The sequence below is a fragment of the Cydia strobilella genome, chromosome 6 (genome assembly GCF_947568885.1).
Source record: "Cydia strobilella chromosome 6, ilCydStro3.1, whole genome shotgun sequence".
Taxonomy (NCBI): domain Eukaryota; kingdom Metazoa; phylum Arthropoda; class Insecta; order Lepidoptera; family Tortricidae; genus Cydia; species Cydia strobilella.
In genome coordinates, this window is record NC_086046.1 from 2,465,065 (window position 1) to 2,485,995 (window position 20,931).

The 20,931-nt window shown below is 37.8% G+C and overlaps 1 protein-coding gene across 1 annotated transcript in view; it reads left to right on the top strand.

The window, feature by feature from the left end:
• The window catches only part of LOC134742316 (mediator of RNA polymerase II transcription subunit 13-like), a 154,206-nt gene that overhangs the window by 33,638 nt on the left and 99,637 nt on the right, over window positions 1-20,931 (top strand). The window contains exon 2 of the mRNA XM_063675367.1: window positions 7,789-8,101. Coding sequence (XP_063531437.1) covers window positions 7,789-8,101 — 313 coding nt within the window. The remainder of the gene's footprint in view (window positions 1-7,788; window positions 8,102-20,931) is intronic.

A 20,931-nucleotide genomic window follows, 5' to 3' on the forward strand; every position in this document is an offset into this window, starting at 1 on the left:
CAATTTAAACAATGTATTTTTATGTGAAACGTGAGTGAAAGGTAAATTGCGGTTTACGATTTATAACGTATTAAAAAAAAACTACTAACTAGATCTCGTTCAAACCAGTTCTCGGTAAAAGTTGGCAAGGTAATGTACATCATATATTTTTTCAGTTTTATCATTCTCTTATTTTAGAAGTTAGAGGGGGGGTTACACATTTTACCACTTTGGAAGTGTCTCTCGGTCTCGCGCAAACTATTCAGTTTAGAAAAAAAATATATGAGAAACCTCAATATCATTTTTGAAGACCTATCCATAGATACCACACACGTATGGGTTTGATGAAAAAAAAATTTTTGGGTTTCAGTTCTAAGTATGGGGAACCCCTAAAATTTTTTTTTTCCTATTTTTGAGTGAAAATCTTAATGCGGTTCACAGAATACATCTACTTACCAAGTTTCAACAGTTCTTATAGTTTCGGAAATAAGTGGCTGTGACATACGGACGGACGACAGACAGACAGACATGACGAATCCATAAGGGTTCCGTTTTTTGCCATTTGGCTACGGAACCCTAAAAATGGCTAAAATGCAATGAAGTGGTATATTTTCAGAATCGCTTCAAAAAGCCCTTTCGTATGATAGATGAGAAGTATACGATAGGTTTAAAAAAAAAGTTTTTTTTTATACAAAAAAAGGTTTCAGCACTCCCCTCCTAAGGGAATTTTTTTAGGAACTGCGGGTCAAAATTTTTGTTTTGACTAGTATATACGTGTACCAAAAGGCTAACCTGTACATCGATTTGCGGTTTTTTTATGCGAACAGCTTACACTATTTTTTTCACCACCTTGAACCTTTTGTAGACTAGACTATTGTCCCAAAATATTGGGCGACGACCAGTCGTCTGGCCTAGGAGGTAGTGACCCTGCCTGTGAAGCCGATGGTCCTGGGTTCGATGATATGATATAATGAGCACAGATATTTGTTCATGAGTCATGGGTGTTTTCTATTTGTATTTAAGTATTTATATATTATGTATATCGTTGTCTGAGTACCCATAACACAAGCCTCCTTGGGCTTACCGTGGGACTTAGTCAATCTGTGTAAGAATGTCCTATAATATTGATTTAATATTTATTATTATTTATTTATTTATTGGGTTTCATATTTATTCCGATCAGAATTAGGAGCTCTTCAATTTATACCTATTTTTATCAAAATCTGACACATAAATAAAAAAACGGACCATCAATAAAACTGTATAATTACATCAAAGTAAGAAATATCACATGTCACATGTTTCTTTATTATGATAATTTTATCTAACCTGAGGCTTTCTTTTTTTCTATTCAACGGAGCCGGAGAGCGGCAAATTTGTTTTTCAAGACGCTTGCTCGAAAAGATCTTATTTCATGCAGGTGTACTGAAGGGAAAAGGCCTATATTGTTCCCGCGGGAGTTATAGCTTTCTTTTTTAATTAGGTATGTCACTAATTCATTCGAACCAAGTAAGTTATAAGTAAAATACTTTGTTTAAAATCAAGGTATAAGGGAGTTTTACTTTTAAAATACTCACGACTATAATTTAATATTTTTGTTTATCATATTTAAAAATATTTAATTGGATTAATTTAACAGCCGTTATCTTGTATGTTTTTAAGTTATGTTATGTTTTTTTTACTATTCTGTAACTCGAAATGTTAATTAGATTGCAGGTTGTAGAAGGATATTGAATTTAGTTACTAAAAACGCGAGCGGCGTGAGGCCGGCGAGGAGCGCAAATAACGTGCGCGTCGGTGTGTGTGCACCACACACACTGGGATAGTCCCTTGGTACGCGGTACCGCCCCCGTCAGCGCGACGACGATACTCTCTTTCAAATCTCAAAATTGAGTTTGGTCTCGGCTCCTGTTGGCTCTTAACGATTGCCCGTTGGCTACGCCACCAGATTCGTTTTTATCTTATCTGTCGCAGTCACAGCGGTGTAATGCCCTATTGCGATCGTCAGACTGAATCTAGATTGACTGTCAGAAAAACAAGCATTTCTCAGTATTGTTTTGTGCATGTGCATCGGTACCGCAAAGACGAATAAATTATCTCTACTTACTACTAGTATACGTTACATTGTCTAATTTAGCAATAGCTATTTATGCAACAAGTGCGGAAATCATCTTTACGCACGTGTATCATACAATGTTTTACTATGCATTGTGCGAGTAAATAAAAAAACATATCATGGCAAATAAGTTTAATTATTAAAAAAGTAGCGAGAAAGTAGCACCATATGTACTTAAAAAAAAAATTGAAAACAAAAAGCACTAGTGCGGAAAAGTAGTACTTTCCGCATGATATAACTCCGTAGAAAACGCACTTTTCGAGCACATGCATTGTAATAGTACATTATGATACAAGTGTGCTCAGTTGGTCATTACACACGAGGCGATATTGTGCGCGCGAGCTGTAAGCGAACGCGCAATAAGAAAGCCGATGTGTGTAATGACCAATGCACACGCGTTTCATACGACGTTTTTCAACACACTTGCGAGAAAAAAAAGAAACTTTCATATTAATCAAATTTTAATAGTTAAAACAGTTAGTATTGTGTGTTTCATCTGTCATACTCGTACTGCCGGCCTGCCCTCGCTCGCCCCGGCCGCGGGCGGCGCGGCGGGCGGGCCGGCCGGGCCGCGCGCCGCGCACTCGCCTGCGGGCGCGCCCGTGCCCGCCAGTCCGACCAATTAAAGAAGGCTCCCTTTCCATGCATATTATTAGCAATCAGTTAGCTTCTTAACTCAGTCGGATAATATAAAACCCACGAGTGGAATAATACACTGAAAGAGCACGCGTGTTTAATATCTAGGATTATGAGCCAAAAATCGGTGGAATAAAAACGTCGTTTTGAGCAAGTGTGTTGAAAAATAATAAACAGCTCACATGGATTCATACAAATCTTAAAGGGTGTGGCTTTTCTCCCACTGGTTACAACTCAAATATTTACTTTATAAATCAAGCGATAGATAAGTATTCTAAAGTTGGAGATTTCGGAGATGACTCTCATTTAAATGCGTGATAAAGTAATGCCACTTAACCAGACTAAGCCAATAACCAAAGATCTTAATATAAACTAAAGACTGCCAACCCTCATAACCTCATATCTACTCCACACAATCGCCAAGCTTAACCCTCCGCATTAAGTCCCACAATCGCCCGATTACGCTACTAGGTGACCGTGTCTCCCCGCCGCCGGGATGCGCCGTCTGCCAGGTGCGCGGCTGCGCGGGCGCAGATGTGACGGGTTCGGTAACCTTAATGGGCAGAAATTAACGCCCCAACAAAATTAACTCATTTTAAACATTTGGAGTCTATTTTAGACAAGGATCAAACACTGTTAAGTGACCAATAAATAATGTCATTAGATGTAGCATATAATATACATAGTATTTTTCAAACGGCTTGGGTACGATGTCATCTCTATACAATTTATAATCTTATCGCAAAATATAGCAAAATTGACATGAGATGACATCTATTACCGTACCCGAGCTGTTTCAAAAATAGTACGAGTATAGTGGCGATGGCGTCTATTCTATGCCTTGTCTGAATAAATGTTCCTTTTTGAAAGATTTTGTAGGCAAATTTTAAGAATAGAATTAAAGAAGTTTCATCCTTTCCTAAGTAACAAATAAAGTGTAAATACTGAAAATTATTATCGATAACATGTTCCTTTTCAGTGCAAGTACAGTTCTCCCTCATTTGAGAAACTCGAACGACACCTGCGGGCTATTTACTCTGCTACTAGAAAAATCTCACTTTCGTTAGAGCTGATATCACTTACTTGGCAAAGACCGACAGATCTCAGGATCTCACTTACCCAAAGGTGATCGTAAACTAAGATATTTCATTGCTTTCTCCGTCAATCAGTATTTTATTACCGAAGCGCGCGTGCGCATTGAAGATTTACTTAAAATGAAAGTGAAATTAATAAATTATTAAAAGGAAAAGTCTTTCTGCATGTGTGCGATTGCCTCATACTCGTATCACTGAATTCTTCTAAGAAGCAAAGCTATCCATTTCCGATGTATGTAGGTCAATCAAATGAGTTTGTTATACATTTATTCAATTTCGCTTAGTTAATGATAATGTATCTTGATGAGAACTAAGTCTTTTAAGTTTTCTGAATAGAAATGAATAAAACGGTTAGGTAATTTTTTAAGGTTTTGTGCTTGATTGATCAGATACTAACTTGGAAGTTTTGAATTTTTTTATTTTATTTATTATTTAAGAAACAAACAGTCTCGTATATGTAACATTAGGTACAATTGTAGTTACTAAAATTGTAGACTTACAGTTTCCTTAATTAAATTTATGTAAACCTAAACATTAAAACATGAAAGTATTTGTACGAATTATCAATTTGAATCGTTAATAACATTAACGGTGTGTTAATAAATAGTGCCAGAAAACTTGCAGTTATGTAAAAACAACATGTTAAATGTCTATTGCTGAAATTTATTTAAATGTCACAGTTTTAATGATTTCGCAACTAATGATTTTAAAACGACCACCGCGTTAATAATGACCGTGCAAATGTAACAAAACAGGTTGGTTACAATTTCAAAGGACCAGACGGGGGGGCATTTGACCCGCTTGCATTGCCAAGGTCGCCTCAAACCCTTTATTCTGACCATTTACCAAGCATTCGACTCAAATGAAACCACTATAATAAAAAGATCCTTGACAAAACCTTTAAACGTATGTAGTTATACTGACTGTAAACTGAAATAGATGTCATATACTAAAGAAAAAGTGACGAAGCCAGTTGGTCAAAGCACTTGCATATAATTATAGTCAAAACGTTTAAACGTATGTAGTTATACTGACTGTAAACTGAAATAGATGTCATATACTAAAGAAAAAGTGACGAAGCCAGTTGGTCAAAGCACTTGCATATAATTATAGTCAAAACGTTTAAACGTATGTAGTTATACTGACTGTAAACTGAAATAGATGTCATATACTAAAGAAAAAGTGACGAAGCCAGTTGGTCAAAGCACTTGCATATAATTATAGTCAAAACGTTTAAACGTATGTAGTTATACTGACTGTAAACTGAAATAGATGTCATATACTAACGAAAAAGTGACGAAGCCAGTTGGTCAAAGCACTTGCATATAATTATAGTCAAAACGTTTAAACGTATGTAGTTATACTGACTGTAAACTGAAATAGATGTCATATACTAAAGAAAAAGTGACGAAGCCAGTTGGTCAAAGCACTTGCATATAATTATAGTCAAAACGTTTAAACGTATGTAGTTATACTGACTGTAAACTGAAATAGATGTCATATACTAAAGAAAAAGTGACGAAGCCAGTTGGTCAAAGCACTTGCATATAATTATAGTCAAAACGTTTAAACGTATATAGTTATACTGACTGTAAACTGAAATAGATGTCATATACTAAAGAAAAAGTGACGAAGCCCTTATAGTTGGTCAAAGCACTTGCATATAATTATAGTCGGGAAATTGGGACAGGTTCCACCGTGGCGAGGCGTATTAGGTCATGGCATTAGCCGCGATAGCTAGACGCCGCCGTTTCGTAACCGGCCTTCACTACTGGTGGGCTTTGTCACTTTTTCTTTAATTTCACTTTAGTGTCACTACTCCTATGACATTTAGTTTATAAACGTATAGTTACACTGGTTACCAATAGAAGATTGCTAGTTCTCGTTCGGAATAATAATCAAGTCACCACCTGTCCCAGACACGCCGCCGTAACTTATTCACTTTTATTGGTACTATAAACGATAAAATATGCTGATTGCGGTTATTACACCTAAATAACTTAAGCACGCTTTAAAGCTGGTAGTAAAATCCTAAGCACTAATTTTCATGATCAGCAAATTGTCAAACAATTCTTGCCTGAATTTGAATGAGAGAGTTTTATTGAATTCTATAATTATCTGCTTGACCAACTAAACGTGGTTAAAGATTGGGTGTTTTAGTAATTTATTTAGTTTATAATTCGACTACTTATTTAGTTTATAATTATTTAGTTTATTTAGTTTATAATTACGTTCACTAGTAACTGTGAATCATTCAAAACTGTTATTGTAGTCGAATTATAAACTAATACCTATCGACCGGGATATTATTTTCGACCTCCCTCAATTCCCGAATTTTCGGAGCTCGAAAATAATACAAAAGGTAAATCACGATCAATATTAAGGTCGATATAAGTCATAATCCGACTAACTAGTATCAATCAATCAATTATTCATAGTAAACTTAAACTCCATACAAAAGTATAAATAGTACACCAGAAATTAACGCGTAAAACGTAGAGTTTACCACGAAATGGCCCCGCCTCAGCATAATGCTGACCCAAAAGTCAGCGCTAATCTTCCGGCCAGACCATTTGTGGGCCACGAGCCCATTTAGTTTATTTGTACAATACTAAGGTACGTCATACCTATATCATAATCTTTAGTTCAAGTGATGGTCGAACGAAGCTCCCGTTAGTAAAAAAAAACTAACAATGTTGATCAAAGGCAAGCCGTCGCAGAAAAAAGCTTGTCTGGCAGTGGAACTATCTCAATTTCGTCGAGATGAATACTTAAAACTTGGCTTTGGCGCAGCTCTCTAACAGTGGGTGATATTCCTATACCTAAGATAGCAGACGACTCTAACACTCAGGGAGCATTTTAGGGAATGCGAACGTCGTACAATTCGTACAAGCGAGATTTTTTCTGGAGATTCGAAATACAGCAGTTTTTTATTTTACAAAGCGGGATTGTAGGTAGAGGAGTTTCTTTTTCCGTGTCAATGCAATGAGAAATGTAGAGAAAAAATTCTAATATTTAAACGCCATAAAACTTTCATTAGTCTGACCCGTGTAATGTTCGTCAGTCAAAGCCATTCAATCGTGCATAGTTGGATTTTGACGTCCCGGGAACCAACGATAACCAGGATAACCACTAAGATGAGAAATCAGTTTTATTTCGAATGTCGAGGACACAGTTTCTCTAGTTCCGTTGTATTGATTCTCACGCCTTGCGCTCTCAATTGAAGCCCTGTGCAGTGTGCACACCGGAATCATGTGTGTATTAGACGTGCACATGCGCGTTGTAATATACAAATAAGAGACGGCACACTGCTTGAGTGACGTATGCGTGCACAGCTCTAACATTTTAGCGCACGCACACGTGCAGGTCGTCGCAAACGCAGCCGAGCCGGTGTGCTCTGGCCTTAACATTAAAAACACAATTCCAGTAGATATCGTCATTGCAAGTATAATTTTGCCCCTACAACAATACGGAGTGCTCTTGCGGTGGCTTCCGGCTACAATATTCAAGCCCCACACCGGTGCACCTCTGGACGTTTGCCAATTTCACGCGTTTGTCCGCGTTGCATCCGCTTCCATTGTTGTTGAATTTTGATTATTTCTCTGTGCTGTCTAATTATAAAATAAACCAACCTTGCAGATTTTAGAAGCGTCCATAAAATTGCGAAATTTGTGTATACGTGTAATTTGTAATGCCGATACTGTAGTGACAGCTAACAACCACACCTAACGCCTATAAAACTCTAACACTACTACACTTAGCTAAATCCTATCATGATTAAATATGTTTAGATTAATGAATGTAAAGGCTGATACCTTTTTCTCAAAGCAGATGACTGCATGAACGGGCTTCCTGGTTGTCATTTGAAATTGAATCCTTGCAGCATCATGTGGACCTTGGTGTTAGTTTTATACTAAGGATATTAGAGAAAATGTTATTAAACACAAACTTCTGTCTTTCCAGACGGAGTTATATGGCATAAAATGGCGTAAGCTAGTTTGGGGCGAGACAACCGGCGGCGGCGGCGAGGGTGAGGAGGGCGCCGCGCCGCTCGCCGACCCGGTTATCAGCAGCTATGCCCGCTGCCTCGCCGGCGATATTCTGTGCGTCTGGAGGCGCGTGCCCGCTCCCCAGCCTCAGGATATCTATGAGATGAGCGCGCCGCCCGCGCCGCCGCCGCCGCTCTCGCTCCGCGCCGCCAAAGAGCTATGGATCTTTTGGTATGGGGAAGAACCGGACCTGAATGGCTTGGTTGCGCCGGAGCTGATTGCTGGACGTGAGTACTTTTCTTTTTACTATGTGCGCAGTGAAACGTAGACGGAAGTTTTTATTTATGGTTTAGTATTAACTCGGCACTTTTTAGACCTGCAATAGCGAAAACTTGCAACAGGAACGACCATCATACCAGGTTGCTTTGTTTTAGCTACTTAAATAGTCTGCCCAGGGTCTTAAATTATTCTTTTAACAAAGTTCTGATCAGTTCATTTTAAACAACTCGATCAAATATCGGAGCTTAAAGGAGCACTCAAAATCAGAACTGTTTCATTAAATCGGAACAGTTCCTTAAGCAACAATCATATTGCTACCGTTTAAGCAAGTCATCGAGCATTATTCGCAAACGTTATAAGACACTAGATTAAATTTACCGGAGACTCCACAAAATAGATCAACTCAACAGCTCGTTAAGCACCGGTTAACCGAGCTTCTTTGTAATACGCTGGGCAATTAGCCTGAAAGATTATGATCTCGCGGTGTCATCCCGGGACAATGAGTAAAAATCCACAGCTTCCTATTAGACTGTAAAGCATGATTTACAGCGCCTTTCATACATTTTTCCAATGGACTTTATCACATACGTTTGCTCAGTTATCGCACCTGCCGCCCATTCACCAATTTGACGAATGCCATCTGACAAAGACAATTCCTGCATATTTCTGGATCGATAAGTAACGACGGTACCTAGCGTCAATGTTTACTTGATGGTCTAGCATTCCTAGAAATTTAAGGTGAATTACTGTCCGATGATAATTATCAGCGCGCTGAAAAATGGACCTGATTTTGAAACAAATCGCAATACCTTATCTACTCCGATAGAGTCATTCTTTAAGAACTCCCAACGAAAATCACATAGCAATTGTCGTAACACACTGCCGAAGGGATTATATAGAGTGGTTCGTCCGAAAAATATCGTCGTCGATTTACCGGCCGACCCCAGATAGTTCAGTGATTTGTAGCGGTGAAGGTGGGTAGACCCCGGTCGACCGTTTATCTCTATTCTACGCCATTTTTATGGTTCCCGTATGTCACCGTAGAATTTCTAAGCTTGTTGACTTTTACAGTCCCTTTGGAAGATTTTGCGTAAAGTTTTCTCTATTGTTTTGTCTATCTATCTTTTTATATTGGATTTTATAGTCTATGGTCTACATTATAAGACAAACGGCTATCGGTTCTTCAATCTTTTATCTCCATTCTGGTCAGCCGGATAAAAAAAAGGAATAAATAAGTACTTATTTTTTTATGATTTTTTTTAAATATTGTTTAAAAAAACACTTTTTTCGATACTCTATTACTGTGCATATACGAAATCTATATATTTTGGCTCGTCTTTGACGTCTCTTAAAACTGGTCAGAGATTTTAATTTTAAACTAATTAACACAAAAGTTATGGCCAGAAAACCCGTTTTTTAGCCTGAAATTCTTTAACTTTGATGCCAAATATCTCGAAGCTTGCTTAAAGCTGTTGCTGTTAATATGAAAGCTACGAAACACATTAGAAAACGAAGGGATTCAGATCGAAGGGAGCCCCTTAAAAATGTCATAAACGTGGATTGAGAAAATGTGATCGGGATACTAAACAAACACGAAAGATGAAATGTACTTTCTGAAGTACATCGTATTTCGAGGCCAAATATACCTAATTACCTACAGTCTCATAAAGGATAAAGAACACTGCCCTTCAAAGTTCTCACCTAGCCAGCCTCATGTCCATTAACAACTCTATTTTTACTACATCGCCGCAAAACTGCCGTAATTAAAGAATAAAGCATAATAAGACTATGAAACTGACTCGTTTCTTTTCACACGATTTTCTACCTTACCTTAATGGAAAAAGGTAGGAATTGAGATATTTGAGGGCTCAAGTCGCGCGCCATACGCGTGTGGGCGAACGGCGAGTTCAAAGTACCTTTTGTAAAACGATTTTACCGGTACCATTGAACACAATATTTCAACAACTTGATTAAAACAATGAAATGGCCGATAATTGCGCTATTATGGAATTCCTTTTGTGCACTAGCAGATTGAAGCCAATTAACGCTTTTACAAGACGGATGGATACATAGCATCCGTTACTAAAGACAAACGAGGCACGAAAAAAACTACGAAGCCCCATTATTAATGAATTTACAAATTTAACCTGTTTTTAAGCTTTTTAGTAGTGACTTTTTTTTGGAGGCTCAGTCACCCGTTGACCACGAACGCTCTAAAGGGTTCGAAACGTCAGGATGTATTATAAATTCAATATACGCGATATAATCCTTTTTTTTTTATTTCATGAGGAACTATCGCGGTAACCAAAGACAATATTAGGCCCTTTTTTATTTGCTTTTGAGCATATATTTGTAAACTAAATATTCGTGTTTGAAGTTTGAACTGCACTTTTTCAATGACATCAATTATACATTTATCACAATAGCAGAACAATACTAAGACGAAACATCTCAAACAAACCTAAAGACTGGAATAAAAAATCGATGTCTATACTCGAACAAAAAGAGCATACCACCCGCCTCCACATCGAGACCCGATATTACCATGCCGATTTAAAAAGTCTCATCTCCATCCGACTCTTTGATACTTATACCTTTTCTACTCAGTCGGGTTACTTAGACCGCCCAACTGGAAGGGCGCGGGCGGTTCGTGTCATCAGCCCGTGTAGTAGGCGTTTCTGCGGTGGCTCGCTTTCTGTTCCTATGTGAACTAGCCTTGTTTAGATGATGTTTCGTCTGAGAGTTATTAAGAGCAGTTTCAAAATTTTATCTAATGACGAGAGATTGATTTAAGACAATCTACCACTGTAGTCTATTTCTATTACGATTGGATATTTAAAAAATACTATGTGACTAGTTTAGGTATTAGGCCAATCAGGAACACTTAGTATCTATCGAATTATGTCATTCGGTCTATTGAATCACATGGTATTTTGTTATGTTAATATCATTCATATACAAATGGAATAGACATCGTTATTATATTGTGATTTCTTTACCATTGCACCCTCTCATTTGGCACTTTGGCTACGCATTAAAGCGAGCGAAAACAATATATATTTTAGCATATTCGAAGGTTGACGCCCTGATATGATAAAACTTCCATTTTGGCAGACAATGGCGACGACCTATTGCAAAGTCTATATTATTCTTTAATATCCAAGATCCAAAACTAACTTCATTTCAACATATCCTCGACGTCTAGATTGCTCAAATGAATATTAAAGCAAAGCATCGCTACATTCGCAATCTCCGCTCAACAGGTGGTAGTAGCCGCCATAGTTTTCGCCTATTCTTTTTGTTTATCTTCGAAATAGTTGGATACTTTTGAAGTTACATCACTTAACTTTGTGTCTTAGATATTTTTGTAGTGTAAGGGTTCCCCCACATATGTCGAGGCGGAATCGGCAAAATCCGATAGGAAACAGCTTTATGTCCGCGCAATAATAGCGAAAAAGTCGTCGTTCGGTTCGGTTCGAATCTGCCGGCGCCTGCCGACGCGTCGACAGCTTTTTCGCTCTTATTGCTCGGACATAAACCTTTTTCTATAGGCCTTTCCCGAATGCGCGTCGATATATCTGGGGAGACCCTAAGCAGCAGTGGCAAGGCGTCATAAATAATCAAGGTGACCTGGCTTTCCTTTTCTATGTAAGTAAAAAGTGGTCAAATATCTAAGCCTTTGGGAATCGAGTTATATTCCGTCATTGGAACCAGGCATATTATGGACGCGCTTATCGGGCACGACATGATATGATACAACGCTCTACTCTTACTAAACGAGCAGCGTCAGAAAGTGACGTATGATTTAGCAAGTTATGTCATAAGTTTCACTATGTGTCTTTCCATTTGATCATCTGTCGATCACTTCGATAATCTTGTAACTTAAAATTGAACCACTTCCCGGTGTCTCGTTCGGTTGAAATTTGGAGTACATCCGTAAGTCCGATGGCAATGCAATGATAATGAATATGCTAACATGTAGCTGATCTGATGAGGCAGTCGGAAGGTAACCAAAGGAACTCCTCAATGGAAAAACACAAATAGGTACACCGAGTTTAGGCTCATTAGATAGGTCTCAAGAAGAACTTGATAATATCAAGTAATTTTTCTCGTTTACATGTAAACGAGAGGAAATACAGTCAGCAATAAGTGTGTCAAAAAAAAATGCCGTAACTTGTGTGTGTGTGTATCAAACACCCAGTAAAAAATTTACTTTTGAGACTGTAGCAGGTACATTTTGGCTTTGCATTTTAGAATGACTGAAAACGAGGTCGCTTGCAAATTGAGTACATAAATGCATCTTGGATTTCGGAAGTTGTTTTAAAGTTCATTAACATTCATGTGTATCTCGCGAAGCCTCCTCAATATGTATGTGGTAAGCTTTTTTTTATGTTGATACATTTATAACGTTGTTAACATTGTAATAAAGCTGTCATCAACGGAAGTGACACTATAACGCGACATAGTACAGATGTCGGCCACGCCTCGTATTTTATTCGTTACAAATCGTACTAGCGACGGATCGGTTCGCTGCAAAACCCAATAATATGACTAATACTTACACACATCATTGTTTTGACATAAATAATCATTTAAACTTTTCCTTGTGCGATTTATTTAAATGAAATCGGCGCGCGCTCAATGTCACGTGACAAGCGGTTCTAAAATAGAACGTGACATAAATTTACATAAACGGGCCTTTATTTTGGCCGTTGTTCGGTGTCGCGTAAGATTTCTTTTATGACGTCCGTGCTGTGATTACATTGAGGTGAGTCAAACTCGAGTGAACCGATGTAAGTAGAGTCAGGCGTGGCTCACTCCGCGATTTCGTCGCGTCGCTACAAGTACATGCGGCTCACACCAATTTTGGTGTCTAGCCATAGTAATTGCCGCGCACCGCTACGGAACGGACGCCTGTTCGCGCTTGCGCCACCTAGCGGTCATATCTGTCGTAATAGACGCGTTTTGTTAGAGTGAACCTTCTGTACCTAGTACTATTATTTATTCGATGGTAGAGTTGATTAGTTTGATTTTTTCGAGTTTTGTGGAACTCTAGTTTCGAATCAGTGTTACTTGCCCTTTTAAGATTTCTACTGTTTTGTACTCATGTTCCCAACTAACTTTAAAACTTCTCGAAGCGATGTTAACTTTATAAGTTTGACCGTTCGACTCGCCATTATTTACCTATTAGAACAACCTAAAGCGAAATAGACCCTCGTGAAGTTGACCACCCCATTTCATTTGCCCGCAAATGGCATATCTATATCGTTAGTTCATCGTTAGTTCACGTTTGTTCAGTAGATAAAATCGTTAGGACCCGATTCCAAAATCGATTTTTTAAAAAAATAAAAGGGGGTGGCTGTCTTCACGCTAGCCACCCCAAACCACTTTTTGTTAGTTTTTTTGGTCTAGATAGCAAGATATTCGTTAGTTCATGATTGTTCAGGCATTGGAATCGTTAGGACCCGATTCCTTCATTTTTTTTTTTTTTTTCAAAGTGGGGTGGCTGTCTTCACGCTAACCACCCCACCCCGAAATCAGTCAAACTAACTATGTGAATCCATCGGGCGACGTTAGTTCACGTTTGTTCAGGCATTAAAATCGTTAGGATCTCAATAGATTTGCTATAAAAAAATAAAATCGGAAAATTCATATTGGCCGGCCGAGATAGTTCAGCAGGGGGGGCGTAACAAGCAATCGACACAGATACTAACGATTCTATGCCCTAAATAAGCATCTATAGACGATATATAACCGATACAGTACGGTAACTTGCGGGTATTCAAAACAGATTAAAAGATTTTCGTGGTTTTATATTTTTTTTATTCTATGGTGGTGGCTGTCTTCACGCTAGCCACCCCAAACCACTTTTTGTTAGTTTTTTTGGTCTAGATAGCAAGATATTCGTTAGTTCGTGATTGTTCAGGCATTGGAATCGTTAGGACCCGATTCCTTCATTTTTTTTTATTTCTCAAAGTGGGGTGGCTGTCTTCACGCTAACCACCCCACCCCGAAATCAGTCAAACTAACTATGTGAATCCATCGGGCGACGTTAGTTCACGTTTGTTCAGGCATTAAAATCGTTAGGATCTCAATAGATTTGCTATAAAAAAATAAAATCGGAAAATTCATATTGGCCGGCCGAGATAGTTCAGCAGGGGGGGCGTAACAAGCAATCGACACAGAAACTAATGATTCTATGCCCTAAATAAGCATCTATAGACGATATATATAACCGATACAGTACGGTAACTTGCGGGTATTCGAAACAGATTAAAAGATTTTCGTGGTTTTATATTTTTTTTTATTCTATGGTGGTGGCTGACTTCACGCTAGCCACCCCAAACCATTTATTGTTAGTTTTTTTGGTCTAGATAGCAAGATATTCGTTAGTTCATGATTGTTCAGGCATTGGAATCGTTAGGACCCGATTCCTTAAATTTTTTTAAAAGTGGGGTGGCTGTCTTCACGCTAACCACCCCACCCCGAAATCAGTCAAACTAACCATGTGAATCCATCGGGCGACGTTAGTTTACGTTTGTTCAGACATTGAAATCGTTAGAATCTCAATAGATAAAAAAATAAAATCGAAAAATTCATATTGGCCGGCCGAGATAGTTCAGTAGGCAGGGTGTAACAAGCAATCGACACAGATACTAACGATTCTAAGCCCTACATAAGCCCGATATAACACCGACACAGTACGGTAATTTGGCGGCATTAAATAAGGTTAGACAGGCAATAATAAAATGCAAAAACTTTAACTTATGCTCCTAAGTCGACGGCTGAAAAAAATACTCAGAATCGGGTCCTTACGATGCCACTTGCAGAATAACATAAGCAGACTATACTGTTCAAGATAGGTAGGTCATTTGCGGGCGATCAAAACAAATTTGCCGAAAAAAAAAACTTGAAAATTTTAATAACCCAACTTATGCTCCTAAGTCGACGGCTGAATAAAATGAAATAAAATACCCGGAATCGGGTCCTCAGTGTCCTTACGATTTACGATGCCCCTTACAGAATAAAATCATCTGCCCATGCTGATTCAAGGTAGATAGGTCATTTGCGGGCGTTCAAAAAAGATTAAAATATTACCGTGGTTTTATATTTTTTTATTCTATGGTGGTGGCTGTCTTCACGCTAGCCACCCCAAACCACTTTTTGTTAGTTTTTTTGGTCTAGATAGCAAGATATTCGTTAGTTCATCATTGTTCACGCATTGGAATCGTTAGGACCCGATTCCTTCATTTTTTTTATTTTTATAAAGTGGGGTGGCTGTCTTGACGCTAACCACCCCACCCAGAAATCAGTCAAACTAAGTATGTGAATCCATCGGGCGACGTTAGTTCACGTTTGTAAAGGCATTATAATCGTTAGGATCTCAATAGATTTGCTATAAAAAAATAAAATCGAAAAATTCATATTGGCCGGCTGAGATAGTTCAGTTCAGTAGGGGGGGCGTAACAAGCAATCGACACAGATACTAACCATTATATGCCCTAAATAAGCATCTATAGACGATATATAACCGATACAGTACGGTAACTTGCGGGCGTTCAAAACAGATTAAAAGATTTCCGTGGTTTGGTACAGATATACAGTGTGGAAAGATAAGTCGGGCCCTGAAGGGAAACTACCTTAAATCCTTAAGCTGGCTCATTTTACTTAAAGGAGACATTCCTTTATTTTCAAAAAGAAACAAAACTGCATTCAAAGATTTTCTAAAACTGGCTTGCCTCGCCCGGGACTCGAACCAACTAAAATAAAAAAACAAACACTCCCTATTTTATTATACTAATCGATAGTATTATTATTCAGGATAAAATTTCTCTAACCAACATTTGGTCTTAAAAATAAAAATGATCGTTAAATCTAACATTAACTTTATTTTACTATCAATTTGTTACACTTAAATTATTTAACTGATAAATTGTCCCCCCCCCCCTCGTTCCGGCTACACAAAATTAGTCGCCGTTGAAATTCATTTCTTGTAGCCTTCAGCATAGTTGTAGCGGAGTTTTACTCCAAGGGGGATGTAATGATAACCTCGCTACATGGATCTCTATGTATACAAAGCACAGTATAAAATAGCTATATAAGTAAAATGAGCCAGCTTAAGGATTTAAGATAGTTTCCCTCCAGGGCCCGACTTATCTTTCAACGCTGTATATTGATTTCAAATAAATAAATAAAAATAGCGTCAAATACATCATGCCCAGAGCCCAGTCCATCATCTGATTAAGAGGCCGGTGTCGATTTTAGTCGCAAAAATGTAAAATTGATAGATTTAGTCGGTGAAATTGTACACCTTTTGTTACCTAATTGAAATAACAAGTACTGGTTTCTATTAGCGCATCTTCTTATCTTACCTTTTATCAGATCAATTTGTTGAAAACAGACTCACTAAATTAGTAATGTTTGCTTTTCTGATGGACGTTTAGGTAAACGCGCGTAAACATGAATCTAGTATAACTGGATCGGTCATGAGGAGTGGGGGAAAATGACCGAACGGGATAGTCTTATGTATCTTTCAGTAGGAGTAGCAGAGAAAGCGCTGTTATTGTTTGTCCTTGTCATAGTTTCACTTTTCCACCGCTGCCACAACCGAGGTTGTGGCAAACAAATAAGTACGTGACATATCATGTTTGTTCGTTGCTTGTTTAATTATCGTTGTTTTGTATGAAATTGTGCTTTCTCTTATGAAATATAGTGATGGTTAGCGTTTTGAATGCTTGAACTTTGATAAAATACTGGTGAATTGTTCTGTAATCGGCTGTAATAGCCGCTCTGAGCAAAAATATGAGATCATAACCTTTCACACGTAAGTACGGTATTTTACACCTTTCTCTTAACGCAATATGTGAGAATAACATCGTAAAATTACGTTACACTCAAAGCAATGTAGAATCAAACGATTTCAATAAAAATATCGCAATTATTTACGCAAATTAACAAAACATTATTTGTAAAATGATCCGCCCAAATTACGTAGGTAGGTAAGAGTCTGAGGTCAGCCATTTTTAAACTTCTTCTTAATTTAGCTGCATAACAATCATGTTAGGGATACCAGATGAAAATATCATAATTTTATGGGTAATTTTGACCTCGAAGTTTTTTCGTACTTCTAATTCCAAAAAATAAATAAACAAATGTTGTGAAGATTAAATGTGGTGTACATTAATTGGTGTGATTGCCATTTGTGATTTCTGTAAATTAAAACCCATAATACATTTTATTTTACGTTTTATTTACTAAACATGTTTAGTTTTGTACCACCTGCGCGAATTATAGGAGGTATTTCATTGTTTATACGCCTAAAAAGAACGGCCCATTGACATTTTATTTAACAATTTTTTAATACCGTGAAACAAGCTAACTTTGCCTCCAGGGTAATCGCCCCAACGTGATATCAAATATTGGGGTAATTTTTACCAATATGGTATCCCCACGTTTATGACGTCATCTATGTCTATCCCTTACGGGCGCACGCGTATAGCTGGTCTATGTAATGCTAGGTCTATGCGCGTAAAGCACTGATTTTGTCACTCTTATTTGTAAATTTCGTAAAGTTTGGACGGCTAAACATGGTAATTTTGTATTACACATATCCTGTACTTGACGTTTATCAGACTACATTTTTATTATTATGACTTTAAAGTAGTGTAAATGAAAGTTAGACGAAATCAATTTTCTCCAGAAATTACTTCAAAACAAGTGACAATTTCTATGAAAATCGACTTAATTTCAACGTAATTTTGATACTTAAACAATCTACAACATTTGTTGAAACTATTTTTATACATCAATTTGTATAATTCACCACCATAAATTTTTGATGAATTTTTAAAAACTGTCCCTTCTTTTCATATATTACCGGTGACGCACGCTTGCGACCTCATTATTAAAAGGCAAGATGAGAAGACGTGCTAATAGAAACCAATACTTGTTATTTAGATATTACGTAACAAAACGTGTATAATTTCAACGACTAAATCTATCAATTTAAAATTTTTGCTCCAAAATCGACTACGGCCTCTTAAATGTATTGCTGCAGGCGACTTTGACTTATAAATAGTTTTCTTACGGAGTAGTTGTATTTTGTACTAAGCATGATATCTTAAGCTGCATTATCAGCAACTGACCAGCAAGATGATTATTATCAGTGCGCTTTTTTCTGGAAATTATTTTTCATGGTTGCCTCCACTGGGTATAGGTGAAAAAAAAATCTGTTGTTACCACTGTTACCAATTTGGTGGTAACTAGTGGGAATAATCATTTGAAACCCCATCACTGATTGATCTTCCTATGCCACCAATCAAAAATTGTTAGTGACAAGAAAGGGCTGTTTCCGTTAACACTTCTTTGTTCTTTACTATACTATGCCAAGTCTTGAAATAAACAGGTTGCAGGCGTCCATAGGCTACGGTGACTGCTTGCCATCAGGTGGGCCGTATGCTTGTTTGCCACCGACGCAGTATAAAAAAAATAACACCAAAACTTGTCACTACGCATTTTGTACTGATTATTATCAAAATATATTGAGACATTAAGTATAGGTAGTATGATAGGCAATTTATAATAATAATTATAACATAACAAAAGTATTTCCGACCCGGGTATGTCCTTAAACTACGTCCAAAAGGACCCGGGTATGTCCTTAAACTACGTCCAAAAGAGAGGTATGGGCACTGTGAATTACATCTCGCTTTGTGTGGTAGGGCACAGGACAGCGGATGTCATTCCAGATCTAGAGCAGAGCCCAACTGGGGAGGTACCTCCACCTTACAGAAAACCGCAGCCAAATAACACTAGACCCTACTAATAGTGTTGTGTTCCTGCCGGTGAGTAAGGTTGCCAGAGCTCGACGGAGAGGAGTGTTAGGGTCGGCAACGCGCATGTAACTCCTCTGGAGTTGCAGGCGTACATAGGCTATGGAGACTGCTTAACATCAGGCGGGCCGTATGCTTGTTTGCCACCGACTTAGTATAAAAAAAAAGTCAATGTATAGGTAATATCGCACATATTTGGCACTAGTTGTAATTCATTTTGATCTTAAATTGTACATTGTATTTTTTAACCTATGTTGACAGTGATGTATGATCAGTAATTCAGTACCTATAAATAAATCTATATATTTCTCTATATTTATAATTCTATATCCTCCTATTGTCAGTAGGCAGGAGGGTTGTTATCTAAAAGGTATGCTATCAGTGCCGGATGAACCAGTGATCAAATAAAGCAGTTGCTTGGGGCTTTATGTATAAGGCACCAACATTTCAGTGAATTGGAGAGAGGAGCAAACTGTGGTGCGCAGATGATTAGAACTTATCATCTTCCTCGCGTTATCCCGCCATTTTGCCACGGCTCATGGGAGCCTGGGGTCCGCTTGACAACTAATCCTAAGAATTGACGTAGGCACTAATTTTTACGAAAGCTACTGCCATCTGACCTTCCAACCCAGAGGGGGAACTAGGCCTTGTTAGGATTAGTCCGGTTTCCTCACGATGTGTTCCTTCAGCGAAAAGCGACTGGTAAATATCAAAGGATATTTCGTACATAAGTTCTGAAAAACTCATTGGTACGAGCCGGGGTTTGAACCCGCGACCTCCGGATTGAAAGTGCAGATGATTAGGACTAAAGGCATAAAAAAATTAAATGTATTGAATGATAAATAAAGTGAAACAAAATAGGTAAATAACTAATTATGTTCTATTGTCATAATTAGAATTAATTTTTTTAGTACTACAATAAAATTATAGAATAATAAACACTTGTCACTTTAAGTAAGTTAAATATAGCTGGTCAAGCAAATCTTGTCAGTAGAGAAAGGCGGCAAATTTTAAAAATGTAGGCGCGAATTGATATCGTACCAAAGAAAATTTGAATTTGGCGCCTTTTTCTACTGACAAGATTTGCTTGAACAACTATATGTTAAAACTAGAGACCCGTTGCGGCGTCAACACGCCGCTAGAGTATGGTTCTAAAAGTTAGGTTGCCTGTCCACTGGAGCGGAGCGGTAATCGAGGAAAAAATCCAGCAATAGAATTTCATTAAAATTTCAGAGCGGAGATTTTTCCTCGCTCATCGCTCCGCCACCTCGCTCCGCTCCTGTGGACAGGCAGCCTAAGACTGAACGCTTAATGAAATCAGGAAATGTGACGTCTTCAGATGAATCACTGGCTGTCACTATCTATTTGATGCTGACTATACCCACAGAATATGAAATCTTATACATAATTATCCATACTATATACTATATAACTATATTATTACTATATATTTTACTATATCCATACTAATATAGGTATTATAAATGCGAAAGTCTGTCTGTCTGTCTGTGTGTTCCCTCTTCACGCTTAAACCGCTGAATCGATTTAGATGAAATTTGGTATAGAGATAGTTTGAGTCCCGGGGAAGGACATATGATACTTTTACCCCAGAATTCACCCCTCAAGGGGGTGGAAATTTGTATGGGGAATCAACCGCTGAACCGATTTAGATGAAACTTGGTATGGGGATAGTTTGAGCTGTGGGAAAGGATATAGAATAACTTTTATCCACGAAATCATCCCTTAAGGGTGTAAAAAATGGGGTGGAAATGTATAGTGTGGACCAATTTGGGGGTAAAAAAAGGATGGATTAAAAAGCAGATAAGAATAAAGGTACCCAAATTACTAATTCCACGCAGACGAAGTCGCAGGCAAAAGCTAGTAATATTTTATAATATTTTATTATTCATTTATATGCGAAAGTCTGTCTGTCTGTCTGTGTGTTACCTCTTTACGCTTAAACCGCTTAACCGATTTAGTTGAAATTTGGTATACAGATAGTTTGA